We start from the raw sequence: 20,763 nt of genomic DNA on the forward strand, positions 1-20,763 counted from the left end.
TCCTTCCTGGCCACTTTGCTCAGTCCCCATCTCTTTGAGAGAGACAAAATTCATCTAAATTATTCCATCTGATTGATGACTGTCATTTGTAACTTTACTACTATTACTTCTATTTGTAACTTTTCTACTATTGGGTATTCCTTTATAAAAAGTGTATGGATTCATTACATATTCTAATGTGTTGTCTATAGATTATAAGAAAAAATCAAGCATGTATCTGCTGATAGTTTTTAAGTTGATCTGTCTTTATATTTAGAAATGTCTTTTAATAGTAGGCTTCCCTGGTGGCTCAGATGGTAAAGAATCTGCCTGCAATGCAGGAGACACATGTTCAATCCCTGGGTCGGGAAGATCCCCTGGAGAAGGAAATGGCAACCCATTCCAGTATTCTTACCTGGAGAATTCCATGGAAAGAGGAGCCTGGTAGGCTACAGTGCATGGGGTCGCAAAGAGTCAGATATGACTGAGTGACTATCACTTACTGTTTATCTGAATTTCAAATTTTACTGAGTATCCTGCAACTTACATGGCAACTTGACTTATGCAGAATCTTGGGGAAATTTTCTCATGTTTTTATAAATAATATTAAATAAAACAATGGGAGATAATAAGTTCAGATAATTGTAAAAACTGAGTACAAACAATTTTCTACAAGAGAATTTTCAAATTCCAGCTGACATTGTAAGTGACAACATATTACAACACTATGATTACAAATTCCTTTTATAATTAAAAAAGTATGATTTACTTGATGAGATTTTCATTCTTTTTTTCCACGGAAGCTGGCACTCTAGCAGAATTATTAAATAATTCTAAAAGTAGTGTGACTGCAGTATTCATTAGTTGACGGGTGAGTTCCTGAAACATATAGTCAACCAGCATCAAGAATCTAAAAATTACTTCTAATAAGTGTCGATAGGTAGGCAGCTTGAAATGTGTTGTATCTTCAGAAAGGTTTGATTCAAAATATTCTTTAATATCTTTCTTTTCTGCCACCTACAATTCAACAAACAATTGAGAGACAAGTGATGATTTCCTATAATAATATGCATGATTTCTAACTTACAGTATTTTCATTAGTCTGAATAACACTGAACTAAATATTATCAACAACTTTCATTAAAATTTCACTTTCTGCTTACACTGCATTTAAATGTCAGAGAAAAAGAAAACATCTCATGTGTTATGAAATCCATGAAGTTTGGTGTCTCACTTATAAACAGATATGTCTATGGAACTCAAACAGGAAGTATATACAAATGAATATCAACACGTTCCTAGATAGAGGGACCCTCCTCAAATACACTGAGTTACCAGTAGAAGAGAGTCAAATCTGAATATAAGATGTCCTAAAACCCAGTCCAACACTGCCACCCCTATGCTAGGCTATAGCAATAAGACTTAAAAAAAATGCCTACAAGCAATTACATATTACATACATGCTAATAAATAATACAGAATTAAGAAAAACTCTGAATTCATCAAATCTAACATTAGAGTTTTATTCAGATAATTATATCTAAAGACAACTGACTTAGTAATTTATTAAAGAATGGCATGTTTGATCAAAAATACAGGGTGGCATCAGTACTACGAATACCACCAAACATTTCTAAATTACGCTACTAAAAATAATTCTAAAGTTATTCAAAATGGTTCCTTTTAGACAGATTTCTTTTTATGACTGATGAACCTTTAAAATTCTAAAAATACTTGAAATTTTTGTTCTTTTATTGGTCATTCATGCTTTCTATATTTCTGCTCGACTGGTATTTAACTTCTTGGTAAGTTTTCAACTTGTACCCTAATTTTTAAAACCATAATTGCATTAGCTTTTTATATTGCCTCTCTTTATGTTTCACTTTAGTATTTTTTTTCTTTTAAAAAATTAATTCAGTTCAGTTTAGTCACTCAGTCATGTCCAATTGTGTGCGACCCCATGGATTGCAGCACACCAGACCCTCCTGCCCATTACCAACTCCTGCAGTCTACTCAAACTAATGCCATTGAGTCGGTGATGCCATCTAACCATCTCATCCTCTGCCATCCCCTTCTCCTCCTGCCCTCAATCTTTCCCAGCATCAGAATCTTTTCCAATGAGTCAGTTCTTCCAATCAGGTGGCCAAAGTATTGGAGTTTCAGCTTCAACATCAGTCCTTCCAATGAATATTCAGGACTGATTTCCTTTAAGATGGACTGGCTGGATCTCCTTGCAGTCCAAGACTCTCAACAGTCTTCTTCAACACCACAGTTTAAAAGCATCAATTGTTCTGCACTCAGCATTCTTAATAGTCCATCTCTCACATCCATACATGACTACTGGAAAAACCATAGCCTTGACTAGACAGACCTTTGTTGGCAAAGTAACGTCTCTGCTTTTGAATATGCTGTTTAGGTTGGTTATAGCTTTTCTTCCAAGGAGCAGGTGTCTTTTAATTTCACGGCTGCTGTCACCTTCTGCAGTGATCTGGAGCCCAAAAAACTAAAGTCTCTGACTGTTTCCACTATTTCCCCATCTATTTGCCATGAAGTGATGGGACCAGATGCCATGATCTTTGTTTTTAAATGTTGAACTTTAAGCCAACTTTTTCACTCTCCTCTTTCATTTTCATCAAGAGGCTCTTTAGTTCTTCTTTGCTTTCTGCCATAAGGGTGGTGTCATCTGCATACCTGAGGTTATTGCTATTTCTCCCGGCAATCTTGATTCCAGCTTGTGCTTCTTCCAGCCCAGCGTTTCTCATGATGTACTCTGCATGTAAGTTAAATAAGCAGGGTGACAATATACAGCCTTGATGTACTCCTTTTCCTATTTGAACCAGTCTGTTGTTCCATGTCCTGTTCTGTTGCTTCCTGACCTGCATACAGATTCCTCAAGAGGCAGATCAGGTGCTCTTGTATTCCTATCTCTTTCAGAATTTTCCACAGTTTGCTGTGATCCACACAGTCAAAGGCTTTGGCATAGTTGATAAAGCAGAAGTAGATGTTTTCTGGAACTATCTTGCTTTTTCGATGATCCAATGCATGTTGGCAATTTGATCTCTGGTTCCTTTGCCTTTTTTAAATCCAGCTTGAACATCAGGAAGTTCACAATTCATGTACTGTTGAAGCCTGGATTGGAGAATTTTGAGCATCACTTTACTAGAGTGTGAGATGAGTGCAACCGTGTTGTAGTTTGAGCATTCTTTGGCATTGCCTTTCTTTGGAATTGGAATGAAACTAACCTTTTCCAGTCTTGTGGCCATTGCTGAGTTTTCCAAATTTGCTGGCATATTGAGTACAGCACTTTCACAGCATCATCTTTTAGAATTTGAAATAGCTCAACCAGAATTCCATCACCTACACTAGCTTTGTTCGTAGTGATGCTTCCTAAGGTCCACTTGACTTCACATTCCAGGATGTCTGGCTCTAGATGAGTGATCACACCATCATGATTATCTGGGTCATGAAGATCTTTTTTGTACAGTTCTTCTGTGTATTCTTGCCACCTCTTCTTAATATCTTCTGCTTCTGCTAGGTCCATACCATTTCTGTCTTTTATTGAGCCCATCTTTGCATGAAATGTTCCCCTGGTATCTGTAATTTTCTTGAAGAGATCTCTAGCCTTTCCCATTCTATTGCTTTCCTCTATTTCTTTGCACTATCACTGTTTGTGGTCAGCTGTTTACCAATTTGGAAACTGTTTTGAGTACTGGTTGACTCTCTGAAGGAACGGATTATCAACTGATGAAGTTCTTGACACTTAACAAAGAATCAGAAAATATAAAGAAGCACTAGACAGAGCATTTTGACTATGTCATCCGACTCACCAGACCTATAAAGTTCCTGCTTAGAAATCTGCTACTAGCCTTATGTAGTAGTTCCCTTGTAAGTTACACACTATGTTTTTTTTCTTGATGCTAATATTCTTTGAATTTGGATAGCTTTATTATGAATCTTGGAAATAATCTAGGTTGATTTTGTTTGATAACCTATGAGTTTAATGAACTTGGATATGCAAAAACCTCTGCAGACTGGGGACATTATTGGCATTTCTTTTAAATAAGCTTTCTGCCCCTTCTCTCGTCTTGCTTCTCTCTCTCTCTCTTTCTGGGACCCCAAAAATGGGAATGTTAATATTGGCTGATTTTGACCAGAGGTCTCTCAAATGATCCTCATTGTGTAAAATTCTTTTTTCTGTTTTGTTTGGGTGACTACCACTACTCTTTTCTTCCAGGTGCTGATCCATTTCTCTGTATCATTTACTGTACTGTTGATTCAATATATTTTTTTAATTTCAGCTATGTTATTCTTCAGCTCTGTTTGGCACTTCTTTATATTTTCTGACTCTTTGTTAAATGTCTCAATATGTTCATCCATCCTTATCATGAATTCTTTGAGTATCTTTTTGATCATTACCGTGAACTCTTTATCAGGTACATTGCTTATCTCCACTTCACTTAGTTCTTCTGGGGTTTGTCTTGTTCTTTTGTTTAGACTATATTCCTCTGTTTCCTCAATTTGCCTAATTCTATATGTTTACTTCTATGTACTAGGTAGATGGGTTACATTTCCCAATCTTGGAGAAGTATGCGTATATAGGAAATGTCCCATTGGGTGTAGCAGCACACTCCCCTGTGGTCACCAAAGCTATATGCTTTAGATGTGCCCCAATGTGGGCTGCATGTGCTGGGGCTGGGGCTGACTACATGGGTGCGTTAGTAGGTGGTGCTGACCCCAACCCTCTTGGCTGCTAGGCCCTGCTTTGATACCATTGGTGAGTACCAGCTGGGTCAGATCTAGGTGCAGGTGGTCTCATCTGGTGTTGGCCTACTGATGGGCAAATACTCCCTTGGTGCTAAGAGGTTGGAGTGGGGACTCCAAAATAGTGCTTCTTAGCATCAGTAACCTTCTTCTTGCAATCTCTGTACTTCTCAGCTTTGCTGGTTTGGTTGGGTGAAATCACAATGAGAACTTATGTCAGTCAGTTCAATCGTTCAGTCGTATCCAACTCTTTGCAACCCCATGGACTGCAGTATGCCAGGCCTCCCTGTCCATCACCAACTCCTGCAGTCTACTCAAACTCGGTGATGCCATCTAACCATCTCATCCTCTGTCATCCTATTCTCCTTCCACCTTCAATCTTTCCCAGCATCAGGGTCTTTTCAAATGAGCCAGTTCTTCACATCAGGTGGCCAAAGTATTAGAGCTTCAGCTTCGGCATCAGTCCTTCCAATGAATATTCAGGACTGATTTCCTTTAGGATGGACTGGTTGGATCTCCTTGCTGTCCAAGGGACTCTCAAGAGTCTTCTCCATCACCACAGTTCAAAAGCATCAATTCTTTGGCACTCAGCTTTCTTTATAGTCCAACTCTCACATCCATACATGACTACTGGTAAAACCACAGCTTTGACTACATGGACCTTTGTTGGCAAAGTAATGTCTCTGCTTTTTAATATGCTGTGTATGTTGGTCATAGCTTTTCTTTGTGGGGTGACCCAAAAGTCTGGGGAGCTGGCTGCTCACTACATTCCTATCCTGGCCAGAGAAGCTCTTCTAACCTAAGCAGTTCCCTCTTGATACTGGGCAAAGCCAGCCATAAAAAATGAGTTCTTTATTGATACAATGGTTGCAACAGTTGTTTAAAGAAACTGGACGAAAAAATAGGGTAATTTCTACACCAATTACAGGCACAGCCACACTGGATCTGACAAATGGAATACTAACTTTACTAATAGATTATGTTTTTATTACAAAGTTTATCTTTTCAATGCTTTGAAAACTTAGTGTGCATAATGCCTGAATTTTTTATTGGTAAAATGGTGAAACTGAGTATATTAACGATTCAAAACAAAGATTTTTAGTATTGATACCAAATTAGCTTTAAATGGTTTAATAACTATATCAGTACAAAAGTAAACTGTGATAGGCCCAGTAATGCTGGTCTTTTATTGAGTATTGGTGAGGCTAATGGAAATTCTGGCATCTGAGGGGTTAACCTAGTCCCTATCATCACAAGGTATACTTTAAGTTAGACATATCTCAATTTTGGCTCTAGGTTATTTACATGACTGATAGTCACTATCCATTTCCATTTCATTAGTTCTATACTTGTGTCAAGCTGGATTTAGAAAAGGCAGAGGAACCAGAGATCAAATTGCCAACATCCGCTGGATCATGGAAAAAGCAAGAGAGTTCCAGAAAAACATCTATTTCTGCTTTATTGACTATGCCAAAGCCTTTGACTGTGTGGATCACAAAAAACTGTGGAAAATTCTGAAAGAGATGGGAATACCAGACCACCTGACCTGCCTCTTAAGAAATCTGTATGCAGGTCAGGAAGCAACAGTTAGAACTGGACATGGAACAACAGACTGGTTCCAAATAGGAAAGGGGGTATGTCAAGGCTGTATATTGTCACCCTGCTTATTTAACTTATATGCAGAGTACATCATGAGAAACCCTGGACTGGAAGAAGCACAAGCTGGAATCAAGATTGCCAGGAGAAATATCAACAACCTCAGATATGCAGATGACACCACCCTGATGGCAGAAAGTGAAGAGGAACTAAAAAGCCTCTTGATGAAAGTGAAAGTGGAGAGTGAAAAAGTTGGCTTAAAGCTCAACATTCAGAAAATGAAGATCATGGCATCCGGTCCCATCACTTCATGGGAAATAGATGGGGAAACAGTGTCAGACTTTATTTTTTTGGGTTCCAAAATCACTGCAGATGGTGACTGCAGCCATGAAATTAAAAGACGCTTACTCCTTGGAAGGAAAGTTATGACCAACCTAGATAGCATATTGAAAAGCAGAGACATTACTTTGCCAACAAAGGTCCATCTAGTCAAGGCTGTGGTTTTTCCTGTGGTCATGTACGGATGTGAGAGTTGGACTGTGAAGAAGGCTGAGCACCAAAGAATTGATGCTTTTGAACTGTGGTGTTGGAGAAGACTCTTGAGAGTCCCTTGGACTGCAAGGAGATCCAACCAGTCCATTCTGAAGGAGGTCAGCCCTGGGATTTCTTTGGAAGGAATGATGCTAAAGCTGAAACTCCAGTACTTTGGCCACCTCATGCGAAGAGTTGACTCATTGGAAAAGACTCTGATGCTGGGAGGGATTGGGGGCAGGAAGAGAAGGGGACGACAGAGGATGAGATGGCTGGATGGCATCACTGACTCGATGGACGTGAGTCTGAGTGAACTCCGGGAGTTGGTGATGGACAGGGAGGCCTGGCGTGCTGCGATTCACGGGGTTGCAGCATCGGACACGACTGAGCGACTGAACTGAACTGAACTGAACTGATACTTGTGCTATATTTTCCCAGAGCTAGGCTGTCCCAAACATTGCCCAGAAGAATGTTTTTCAATCTAGCTCTACTTTAGATTCACTTGAGAAGCTTTTATAGTGCTCCCAGGAACTGACAACTGACACTCATTCTGGAAATTGGGAAATAGGGAAAATTCTCTGACTGATGTAGCCACAAGGAACCCAGTAATTCAGTGGTCTATTACCCAGATTAAAGAGCTGTGTCACGTAGGGCTTAAGCCTCTGAGAAATAATATCTAATGGAAAAAAGAAAAAATATGCTTTATCGATACTTTCATTCCCAATGTTAGTTCACAATTTTTTTATTTGGACACATTCTCAGTTTTATGATGTTCTCATTTTTATAAAGTCTACATACTTCAATGGAGTAAATAAGTTTGGTGAATTTCTAAAACAGAGCTAGCAGTAAGTCTAGTAGGTTCTTATCTGAAATTGATTTAAGTGAAAATATCTTAACCAATATTTATGGCCAAATCCAAGTGATGCTGAATGTGAGAAAAGTAGACACAATATGAGTAATATTTCAGATAACCATGATGGTAGGATTACTCACCTAGAGCCAGACATCCTGGAGTGTGAAGTCAAGTGGGCCTGAGGAAGCACTACTATGAACAAAGCTAGTGGAGGTGATAGAATTCCAGCTGAGCTACTTCAAATCCTTAAAGATGATGCTGTGAAAGTGCTGCATTCAATATGCCAGCAAATTTGGAAAACTCAGAAGGGGCCACAGGACTGGAAAAGTTTTCATTCCCATCCTCAAACTACCACACAATTTCACTCATTTCACACACTAGCAAAGTAATGCTCAAAATTCTCCAAGCCAGGCTTCAACAGTATATGAACCAAGAACTTCCAGATATTCAAGCTGGATTTAGAAAAGGCAGAGGAACCAGATCAAATTGCCAACATCCTCTGGATCATAGAACAAGCAAGAGAATTCTAGAAAAATTCTACTTCTGCTTCATTGACTACACTAAAGCCTTTGACTGTGTGGATCACAACTAACTGGAAAATTCTTAAAGAGATGGGAATACCAGACTACCTTATCTGCCTCCTGAGAAACCTGTACGCAGGTTAAGAAACAACAGTTAGAACTGGACGTAGAACAATGGACTGGTTCCAAATAGGGAATGGAGTACATCAAGGCTGTATATTGTCACCCTGCTTATTTAACTTATATGCAGACTGTATCATGCAAAATGCCAGGCTGGATGAAGCACAAGCTGGAAGCAAGACTGCTGGAAGAAATGTCAGTAACCTCAGATATGCATATACCACCACCCTTAAGGCAGAAAGTGAAGAGGAACTAAAGAGCCTCTTGATGAAAGTGAAAGAGGAGAGTGAAAAAGCTGGCTCGAAACTCAACGTTCAAAAATGAAGATCATGGCATCCGGTCCCATCACTTCATGGCAAATACATGGGGAAACAATGGAACCAGTGAGAGACTCGCTTGTTCCTTGGAAGAAAGGCTATGACCAACCTACACAGCATATTAAAAGGCAGAGACATTACTTTACTGACAAAGATCTGTTTAGTCAAAGCTATGGTTTTTCCAAGAGTCATGTTATGGAAATGAGAGGTGGATCATAAAGAAAGCTGAGCACCGAAGAATTGATGCTTTTCAACTGCAGTGTTGGAGAAGACTCTTGAGAGTCCCTTGGACTGCAAGGAGATCCAACCAGTCAATCCTAAAGGAAATCAAACCTGATTATTCACTGGAAGGACTGATGCTGAACCTGAAGCTCCAATATTTTGGCCACCTGATGCGAAAAGCTGACTCATTAGAAAAGACCCTGATGCTGAGAAAGACTGAAGGCAAGAGAAGGGAACGACAGAGGATGAGATGGTTGGATGCCATCACTGACTCAATGGACATGAGTTTGAGCAATCTCCAGGAGATGGTGAAGGACAGGGAAACCTGGCGTGCTGTAGTCCACTGGGTCGCAAAGAGTCAGATGTGACTGTGCGACTGAACAAGAACAATATTTTACTACCATCTCAGTCACACCTCAGTAATATTTTTATTAATCCCTTTTTGATTTATGCTACCCTTGGCCAAATTGTTCCCATCTGTCTTCATATGACTGGGCTTGGGGAGGTTAGGGGGACTATGAGGAATAAGATAAGGAATAAGAAGCTTTTGTTCACTAACAGAAAACAGGTCCACTTCATCTTCCTGTCAATACATAAAGCCTTTCAGTTACTGCTACCCCATATCTATCAAAAGTTCAATTCAGAGAAATAATATTTAAAAAATTTTTGAGAGATACCTAGTCCACCAGTTCCTCCAGAGCCTCGAATTCAGCCAAAGCAGCAGAGGTAGTAAGTTCTATAACTAGATGATATCGCATCAGTTCCTTATTGAATTGCACTTTGCGAATTATGATTTTATGCACTGTCATTAACTATACAGGGAAGCTATATAAAATAATCCTATGAAATGAGTCACAACACACTGGGTAAGAATGCTTTGAGGACACTGTTATTATACTATCAAGTCCTCTTTATTAAATCTTTAGGGAAGTTTTACCTAGTTATATTTCTCATGAATATGAGTTTTTATCTTGCACCCACTGTTAACTTTGTAACAAAGAATGTTTCCTTTTATATATCAGCTCAAATTAGAGTGTAAGCATATTGAAGGTATATAAATATAAAATATATATACATGCATTTATGTGTGTGTGTGTGTGTATTTGCATTCTACACAGCACCTTGAGAAATCTTATATATAGTAAATGCACAGTACTAGTTGGTTGGCTAATTAACTATGTTTGTCCCTCTGTCCATTTCTAACACTTTTTCCAGGAATGCAATTTGGAGCAATAGCTTAAGTTGATACATAAAACTGATAAACAGAGAGGATATAATCAAAGAATTACCTTTAAAATTGTAAGTTTTATTTCTGAAATTGCTTTATCCCTGACATCTTCAAGTTGTTTCAATGCCTGAGTAGCCTGATGTAACTGTTCTTCACAAAATTCATGTAGAGAATATGTTCGAAACTTATCCAGCTAATTAAATGATAGTAAATGTTCCGTGTTGAAAGTCAAAATTCATTAAAAAAAAAAGAAAATAAAATATCTTGGTCACTGCTTCATATCATAAAGAATAGCATATTTTATACTGTTTTGTATATATCATATATGCCTTATATATTATTCAAATTTAAACACTATTACTCAATCTAAGCAAACCTTGAAAGAAGACAGAAAAACACATCATTTTAATTGTTAAATTCTAGTTAGCTTTAATTAACTTTTAAACCAAAGCAGAAAAATTCAGAAGTTGATATGTTTATGAAATATCTATGAATTCAGGGCAATTGACAATCTTAGGAATTGCTTTTAACTTTGGAGCTCCCATTATCTGTAAAACTTAAAAATATGAACACTAGATGTAGGATAGAGAGACTAAAATTAAATAATTTAAATAAAGTAAATTACATTCTGAATTTATTCAGAATCCTGCATGGAGAAATTTCCATCAACTGTGCTGCTGAACTCCTCTAGTAATACATACACATAATTTTCACCTATTTGTGTACATTCCATCATTCTTCTTCTTTTCAGTGTTTTATTTTTCCCACATTATGTTAATTCTCTTTCCAAAATACATTTTCATCAACAAATATATAGACATCTTTATCCCTAGTTATAATACCTTATAAATATATGCTTCCAAAAACAAAAAAATGGAATGCTCTGGCATTCAAATTTTGTATTAATTCTTTGTGCTCTTCCTCTCCTGGTCTCACATATGGTTACCAGGTCCTGATTTTTCCAGTTTCGTTGTTGTTGTTCAGTCACCAAGTCGTGTCCCACTCTTCGTAACCCCATGGACTGCAGTAGGCCAGGCCTCTCTGTCCCTCACCCTGTCTCAGAGTTTGCCCAAGTTTCCAGTATAATGTCTCAAAAATCTTCCTTCCTTTCTGACCTCACTGCCTACTGAAGTCCTTATTACTTCACCTGCATTATTCCAGTACTACAGTAACTGATCTTTATAATTCTGTATCTCCTTGGTTTCAATTATTCTTGTAAATCTTGTAAATTACTTGTAAATCACTACCACATTAATTTCAGAAACTCTCAATAGTTTTTATTTATGAATAGTTCTAAAAGTTTACTCTGCACAGAAATCACCTGGCTTGTTAAAAATGTAAATTACTAGCGCCACTCACTTCGCCCTCCCCAAAAAGGGATGAGTCACAAAATTTTACAATTTTATTAAGCACACAAAACAGTGTCCAATAAAGCACAATCATTCGTATACAGGAAACATAATAAAAAATCCCAACACTCTTTAGCTGGCTCTGTGGTCTTGCACATGTCACAATCTAGGATTTAGTTTGTCATTTGAAAGTTAAGTTTTAGATAAAATGATTCATGTGTGTTCTTTCCCTTCTGCTGCTGCTGCTGCTAAGTCGCTTCAGTTGTGTCCGACTTTGTGCAACCCATAGATGGCAGCCCACCAGGCTCCCCCGTCCCTGGGATTCTCCAGGCAAAAACACTGGAGTGGGTTGCCATTTCCTTCTCCATCTTTTCCTTCTACTTGTAAACATTTCAGTCCCTTTAAAGGTGTGAACGGAATGTCATCTGCCATATTATGAAACAGGATATTGCAGCCATCAAGTCAGTAGCTGCTGCTGCTGCTGCTAAGTCACTTCAGTCGTGTCCAACTCTGTGCAACCCCACAGATGGCAGCCCTCCAGGCTCCCCCGTCCCTGGGATTCTCCAGGCAAGAATACTGGAGTGGGTTGCCATTTCCTTCTCCAATGCATGAAAGTGAAAAGTGAAAGTGAAGTCGCTCAGTCGTCTCCGACTCTTAGCGACCCCATGGACTGCAGCCCACCAGGCTCCTCCTTCCAGCCACCCTCAACTGTGCACCCTGAGGGGATTCAGGATGGAGACCAGCAGGATTCTAGCCCTAGATTGTTAAGATGCATATCAAAGGAATGATTTCAATGGGCCCAGACTCTTGCATCTTCCCATACACAGAGAAGCACTAAATTCATTAACCTGAGATGTCTTTAGATAATAATAATCTTTTGTGTTTCCAACTACCTGGTTCTCATTGCAAGATCCCCTATATATTCTGGCTCCTCCCTTACCCCTTTAAAGCAGTCCCTCAGATATACCTGACAGACTGCCTCCTCTGCTTAATTTCTCAAAAAGTTTGCCAAATAAAACAGTCTCAACTTTTAGGCTATACAGTTTTTTATATAAAAACGTGCTTGCATTCCAGCAGTGTATTCTGGCGCACTTGTGAACTCCATTCATGGCATTAACTTCTAAATAATCCCATCATATGCATTCTTAACCTTGCTTTATTCTTTCCTCCTCATTGTCAATCCTCATTGCAATCTGTATCCCCAGCTTTGTGTAGTCCCTTAGACCTAGTGCACAACTGGCCATCTTCGAATTCCTGAGCCAGGCTCAGTTCTCAGTCTATGAATCTCTGTTCTTCTTCCATCTGATCCTGGCTTCTCCAGTCTTAGAAATTCCCATTCTTGCAAAATGTCCTCACAATCCCCACTAGAAGCATCCCTGCCTTAAAGGCAGGTTCAGTTCCTACTTTTCCCTTATGCTGTTGTTCTTGATCTGATGTTGAAGACTCAATGTAACTTTCAAATCAAACATACACTGAATATTTTACACAGATTCATATCCCTTACTTAACTGCCCTATTCCCCTCCTCTCTGGCTATTCAAGTCCAGCATAGCCTAGCTTATAATATCTTTCCTTCACAAAGCATGCCCCAACCTTATCTCTAAAAATAGTTAATATCTACTTCCTCTGAATTTCTGTGGTATGACTATTTTACAAGTATTATTTGCAACCAAAATTCCTTGTCGTATATTTTGCTGATTAGCTAGAATGATTAGAATTAGTTATCATTTTTATATGTAAAGAATTATCTCTTTTAATAAACTATAGGGCTTCCCAGGTGGCTCAGTGGTAAAGAATCTGCCTGCCAATGCAGGAGCCGCAGGAGACACAGGTTCAGTCCCTGTGTTGGGAAGAGTCCCCTGGAGCAGGAAATGACAACCCACTCCAGGATTCTTGTCAGGATAATTCCACAGATAGAAGAGCCTGGCTGGCTACAGTTCAGGGGGTGGCAGAGAGTCTGACAAGACTGAGCAACTGAGCACAATAAACTATAAGTAGACTAAACAAAGCAATGCTTTGTCTTTTACTCTGTATCCATCTCCTTTGCATTTTGCATATAATAGATAACTAACACATGTTATATATTGTCTGGAAAGGTTTGTTCCCTTCTGCTTCATGTTCCAGGGGGAAGCTAACATGACTTAAGATCTCCAATAACCCCTCTGGGTCACTCTGTTACCATTACCATCTATTAGCACTTTAGTCATAGATATCAAAGATATTCTAATATCTCTTTTGCCTTACCACCCATTAATAAGTTAACTGATAAATTCTGTCACTCATTTATTCATAAAACAATGTAACATTATAGCTGTCCAACTGTTTCCTCTTGCATTAAAACCATATTAAAAATACTCCTCTGTGAAATATTTAACTTGAATTTAATCCTTTTGAAACAATAGTATTATTACTATAACTATACAAATGATATTTCATCTGTAGTACTTAACTAATATTTCTGTAAGCATCTCCTTGCAGGAAACCACTCTCATCAGGAAATCCCTTCTGTCTCATCACTTTATCAAAGCTATACTGTAACTAACCTTAAATCAGGCCACCCCTGTGCTCTGCTTATCTCCAGCTCAAATATACTTTTCAATATCTGACCTAACCTATTTGTTCTTTCTATAGACCAAATAAGTAGAAATGAAGAAGGATTAACTAACATATGACCAGAAGAGATCTGGTCAACTAATTATTATTAATTCCCTAGCTTTTCCTTCAGTAATCTCAAGAACAAACTGTGTGAACAAACTGTATAAACAAGATAGCATCTAAGAAAAGATTACAAGAAATAAAACAAGTTTGTACACAAGGGGTGGTGGCGAAACTCCAACTCCCATCTCAGTGATTAACTGAGATTACCTCCCCTTTTCCCTTTGAAAACATTCATGTCCAGCAGGATCTTCAGAGGTTTCTAGGGGCATTAAGTCCACCATTTCCCCAGACTGCTGACATTCTGATCAAAATCAACCTTGCTTTCCACCAACACCTGCCTCTCTCTTGGTTACTGACTTTTCAAGTGCCAAGCAGCTGGATCTGAGTTTGGTAACATTTCTTGACTAATTCTTTGATTTATTTACTCACTCAGGGACTATTCATTGAGCACCTACTATGTGTCAGTGTTAATCTTATTACATGTGTATAGTTCACACAATTTTTGCACTGACTGTCAAGTTTATAACTTGTTCAAGCCCTTTCAACTATTTCTCTAAGACTAGATGACTATTTTACTCTTCAGTATCTCCCTTACACAGTGGGTAAGTGAAGTAAAAGATGCTGGAATCCTGCTCAATTAAATATGTAAAATTTACAGGTCTGTGTACTTAATTTCTTTGAAAGAACTCTACTATATAAATCAAATCATTCATTAAGAAGTTACCCTTTATGGAACTGTGGAACAAGAGAACACATAAATTTAACCAAACACTCTAAGTAGCAACCTATTACAATGCCTTGACAAGCTATAATAAGAGAACAGCTGATAACTATCAATTATGTAATAGAGATAATTGATTATTTATAAACAATATTACATGTTAGAGTTTTTGTTATAAAGAAAGGGCCTCATAACAGGCTTAGGTTTTTTGTAAGGAAGAAATTTTTTTCCTTAATTATTAATTTAAAGATTATTGTTAACTGTTAAAATTGAGTGGAATAATGTTCTTTGTAGGTATTTTAGAACATTAGTCATCCATAGGGCTGGTTTACTATGGATTGAGAAGTTTGAATTTCTTCGATTTAAAATTATATTTGTTTTTCCTACTTTCTATACACCAACATTATCTAATGGTAAGATACTTCTACCTACCTTTACAAGGCATATGGCATTTGAATTATCTTCATCACCTTTTTTGAGACTAACTGCATCTTCACAAAGTCCCTTTATATAAAGCAAACAGCCTTGAAATAACTCATCAGCAAAAAATAGATTGCGATACAAAAGTGACCTGAAAGTTTAAAAATTACCACAGACTTATCTCTCATTCAAAATGAATAAAATCAATTTAGAGTTAATTAGTATGGTTTGTTTCATATGCCCACAGTTCATATTCAATATGTATTACATGTACCATGATTTAAATAATATTGATAAAGATTAGTAAGCATTACTGGTTTGGTTTGGCTGATAATATTGAAGGCAAGATTTTGGGACTGGGTGTGATAAGAACAAAACAGAAGGGGAAACAAGTGATGACTGCCATTGAGTTCTAAAAATTTTGCAATACTAGGCAATGATACACAAAAAGAATTATATTCCTGTATTTATTAAATTTAAATAAATTTCCTCAATTTAGTTTTTGTCTAATGACAGGGAAAAAAATTAACTAGATTAGCGACCATTTGGATAATGTTTCTTAAATTCTCCAACCACCATATCTTAAAATAGAGAAGTTGGTCGCTTTTCTTTTCTCTGCCTTTTCTACTGATCTGATCACAGTCACAAAGATGAGGCAAATCACTGTTAACAATTCTGCAAAGAACAGGACAGAATTGGAAAAGAGCAGAATGGAAGAGATAATGCTCCTTAAAAACTGTACACCCATGGCTGATTCATGTCAATGTATGGCAAAAACCAACACAATATTGTAAAGCAATTAGCCTCCAATTAAAATAAATTAATTAAAAAAACTGGATTGAAAAAAGCAAACTGCCCTGAGCAACAGTGTGTAGAGAATAGGGGGGCCTTTGCCCTTCCCTGATTCTTCATATATATATGAATATACAATATACAATTAGTTCTTTCTCATCTTTCCATTTTACAAGTGAAAGCCTTATATACCATGAAGCTAGTGAAGCTTAAGCTTCATGGGCTCTTTTTATTTGCACCACCTCTTTCAAAGCCTTGTAATTTATCTTAAAGAAGGTCTCCTCAAATTATATAGGCTTTATATACATGGAACTATTCTTGGATGTAAAAGAATTTGTTAATTGACATTCCTCTAAGCATCTAGTATAAAAAGGAAGATGTCATACTAAAAACAAGTGGCATATCCCAGAAAAAGAAAGGTCACAAAAAGCAAACCCAATCTTGGTATTTATTAACAAAAGAATGATGATCAAAATTCAGATAGTAATGAACTCACATTACTCAGCATTAAGCGTTTAAAGCTTTCTTCTTTCCTATAAAAATGTATTCAATTTTGTTTTTATATGTTAGCACAGGTATAAATAAACAGGGGGTGCCGTATAAAAATAAGAAATGGAAAATGAGAACATATTTAGAGTTGTAATGGTGAAGTCTGACAAAAAATGTATCAATTGATTATTCAAGTATAGATGTTATGAGGAAATCACTAACAAATTTCATTCTGTTGTAGCAGAAAACTAAATACATTCTCCAAAATTTTACTCACACACAACATAGTATTAGAAAATATATGACAGAAGTCTATTAAAATCCAGGTCCTGGCTTCTAGGAAAATAGAGTAGCTGGAGTAGGTTACTCCAGCTAAATAAGTACACCTAAAAACTCTGCCCGTTATATATAAATCAACCAAAAGACACTGTAAGGTAGAAAAGAGAAGAAAAACTGACTAGGAATGACATGGTGCTAAGTTTCCTGGATTTCCTTTTGCCTCATACATCCTAGATTTGGAGCTGAACAAACCAGAAACCTGGAAATGCCAACAGGTATAGAACAAAGCCTGCTGTCTAGCTAAAGAACCAGGAAAGGAGCAGTCGGTCAAGACAGAAAACTTTTAAAAGAATAACCATTCTAATTTAGACAAATACCATAGGAAAAAAAGGTGAAGTGGAGAACCTAGAGATCCATCCTTGGCAAGATTCAATGAGGCACCTCTAGGGCCCCCATGGAAGGTTTTCAGAAGAAGCTGAGTAGAGAGCTGGGACTTTCATCTTCACTGGGTGATAAAAAGCAAAGAAACAGAAAGTCATACACACACATTAAAGAAACAGAAAACATAAAGGAGAACCAAATTGAAATTTTAGAGTTGAAAAATAAAATGACTAAGGAAAAAACTCATTAGATTGGTTCAACAGCAGAATGAAGTGAACAGAGAAATCAGTGAACTGGAAGACAGAAAATAGAAATTATCCAATCTAAATAAGAGAAAAAAATAGATTGAGAAAAATGAACAGAACCTCAGGGATCATTGGGACTATAAAAAAAAATATGTAGCATTTGTGTCTGCAGTCTTAAAAGGAGAATAAAAATGACAAGGAATACTTCAAGGAATAATGAATGAAAATTTGCCAAGTTTGCCTGAGGCTCTGCAACAACCAAGAGGGTTGGGATGGGGAGGGGACATATGTATACCTATGGCTGATTCATGTTGATGTTTGGCAGAAACCAACACATTTTTGTAAAGCAATTATCCTTCAATTCAAAAATAAATAAATTAAAATTTCTTTTAAAAAAGAAAATTTGCCAAGTTTGTCAAAAGACACGAAAACAGAGATTTAAGAAGCCAGGGAAACCCAAAGAAGAATAAAGATACATAAATCCACACCAAGACACATCAAAGTCAAACTTCTGTTACTTAAGTACACAAAAAGATACAGTCAAAGATACCCTAAAAGGAATTCTAAAAAGTGTTCAAGTAATCTCCAAGAAGGCAGGAAGGAAAAAACAGACAAAACGAAAACACAGAGCAAACAGAAACCAAAAAACAAAATGGCAAACTGAAGTCCTAACATACAAATAATGAAATGCAAATGGTCTAAATATACCAATTAAAGACAGAGATTGGTAGATGAATTTAGCAATACCACTGCTGGGCATACACACCGAGGAAATGAGAATTGAAAGAGACACGTGTACCCCAATGTTCATCGCAGCACTGTTTATAATAGCCAGGACATGGAAGCAACCTAGATGTCCATCAGCAGATGAATGGATAAGAAAGCTGTGGTACATATACACAATGGAGTATTACTCAGCCATTAAAAAGAATAAATTTGAATCAGTTCTGATGAGGTGGATGAAACTGGAGCCTATTATACAGAGTGAAGTAAGCCAGAAAGAAAAACACCAATACAGTATACTAACGCATATATATGGAATTTAGAAAGATAGTAATGACAACCCTGTATGTGAGACAGCAAAAGAGACAGAGATGTATAGAGCAGTCTTTGGGACTCTGTGGGAGGAGGAGGGGGGGATGATTTGGGAGAATGGCATTAAAACATGTATAATATCATATAAGAAATGAATCGCCAGTCCAGGTTCGATGCAGGATACAGGAAGCTTGGGGCTGGTGCACTGGGATGACCCTGAGGGATGGTATGGGGAGGGAGGTGGGAGGGAGGTTCAGGATGGGGAACACATGTACACCCGTGGCGGATGCATGTTGATGTATGGCAAAACCAATACAATATTGTAAAGTAAAAAAAAAAAAAAAAAAGTGACCTAACTATATGCTATCTACAAGAAACTAATACCCAGCAACAAATCCCCTTTCTTCCAACTTCTCATTCTCACTTTTTGCTCCAGTCATCCCTGAAGCAAAGACTGTCACTTTAACAAGGAGGAGGAGTTGAGTAAAAGCCCAGGTCTGCACATTCAAGTCCATAAATACCATGAGAAAACTATAATGCAAAAAGACACAAAAGTGGAAGCAGTAATCGATTTTATTTTCTTGGGCTCCAAAATCATTGCAGATGGTGACTACAGCCATGAAACTTAAAGAAGTCTGTTCCCTGGAAGGAAAGCTACAACAAACCTAGACAGCTTATTAAAAAGCAGAGACATTATTTTGCCAACAAAGGTCCATATAGTCAAAGCACTGGTTTATCCAGTAGTCATGTACAGATGTGAGAGTTGGACCATAAAGAAGGCTCAGCACCAAGGAACTGATGCTTTTGAACTGTGGTGCAGGAGAAGACTCTTGAGAGTCCCTTGGACTGCAAGGAGATCAAACCAGTCAATCCTAAAGGAAATCATCCCTGAATATTCATTGGAAGGACTGTTGCTGAAGCTGAAGCTCCAATACTTTGGTCACCTGTTGCGAAGAGCCGACTCATAGGAAAAGGCCCTGACACTGGGAAAGACTGAAGGCAAAAGGAGAAGAGAGCAGCAGAGGATGAGATCGTTAGACAGCATCACTGACTCAATGGACATGAATTTAAGTAAACTCCAGGAGATAATGGAGGACAGAGGAGCCTGGCATGTTGTAGTCCATGGGGTTGCAAAGAGCTGGATATGGCTTAGTGAGTGAAGAGCAACAAGAATGTCCCAATGTTCACAGCAGCACTATTTACAATAGCCATGACATGGAAGCAACCTATATGTCTGTTGACAGATTAATGCATAAAGAAGTTTTGGTATACATATACAATGGAATATTACCCAGCCATAAAAATGAATGAATCTGAGTTAGTTGTCGTGAGGCTGATGAACCTAGAACCTGTCAGAGTGAAGTAGGTCAGAAAGAGAAAAACAAATACCATATATTAAAGCATATACGAAATGTAGAAAAATGGTATTGATGAACCTTTGCTGGGTAGGAACAGAGTCACCCACATAGAGAGTGAATCTATGGACACAGTGGGGGAAAGAAAGGATGAGACAAATTGAGACAGTATCATTGACATATACCACGTGTAAAATAGTTGTGGGAAGCACCTATACAGCACAGGAAACTTAGCTCAGTGCTCTGTGATGACCTAGAGGGCTGCGATGGTGAGTTGGGTGGGAAAGAGGCTCAAGAGGGAGGGGACATATGTATACTGATAGCTGATTCGCATTGTTGTACAGCAGAATTAACACAGCATTGTAAAGTAATTATCATCCAATGAAAAAAAAAGTTCACCTAGCTCAGCAAAGCAGGGAGGTCAAATAGTTTCTCTATGGTTTGAAGAAGCAAGTTAATTATTAGCCTAATACCTGGCATGCAGTAGATGCTAAATAGACATTCTTAAATTTTAAAAAGGATAAGCCAAAGATTAGGAGAAAATATTTATAACCATGTATCTGTCAAAGAACTAATATCCAGAATATAAAAAGAATTCTTAAAATGCAACAGTATGAAGACAAACAATTCAATTAGAAAATGTACAAAAGACATGAAAAGACATTTTACCAAAGAAGAGAATCAGATGGAAAATAAGCAAATGAAGACACTAAATATCAGTCATTAGGGGAATGCAGACTAAAACCACAATAAGATATTATTACACACCTATTAAAATGTCTAAAATAGAAAATAGCAACAACTTCAAATGGTAGTAAGAATGTGGAGAAATTGAATCACTAACACATCGTGTGGGAATGGAAAAAATGGCATAATCACTCTGGAATGTCTTGGCAGTTTCTTTAAAAATTA

General features: G+C 37.6%; 1 protein-coding gene across 1 annotated transcript in view; it reads right to left on the minus strand.

Moving 5' to 3' along the window:
• Positions 1 to 20,763, minus strand: part of DNAH14 (dynein axonemal heavy chain 14) — a 403,042-nt gene that overhangs the window by 319,247 nt on the left and 63,032 nt on the right. The window contains exons 9-11 of the mRNA XM_044943112.2: positions 15,288 to 15,426; positions 10,190 to 10,321; positions 749 to 996 (exon numbers count right to left, since the gene is read on the minus strand). Coding sequence (XP_044799047.2) covers positions 749 to 996; positions 10,190 to 10,321; positions 15,288 to 15,426 — 519 coding nt within the window. The remainder of the gene's footprint in view (positions 1 to 748; positions 997 to 10,189; positions 10,322 to 15,287; positions 15,427 to 20,763) is intronic.

This window comes from Bubalus bubalis, chromosome 5 (genome assembly GCF_019923935.1).
Source record: "Bubalus bubalis isolate 160015118507 breed Murrah chromosome 5, NDDB_SH_1, whole genome shotgun sequence".
Lineage (NCBI taxonomy): Eukaryota > Metazoa > Chordata > Mammalia > Artiodactyla > Bovidae > Bubalus > Bubalus bubalis.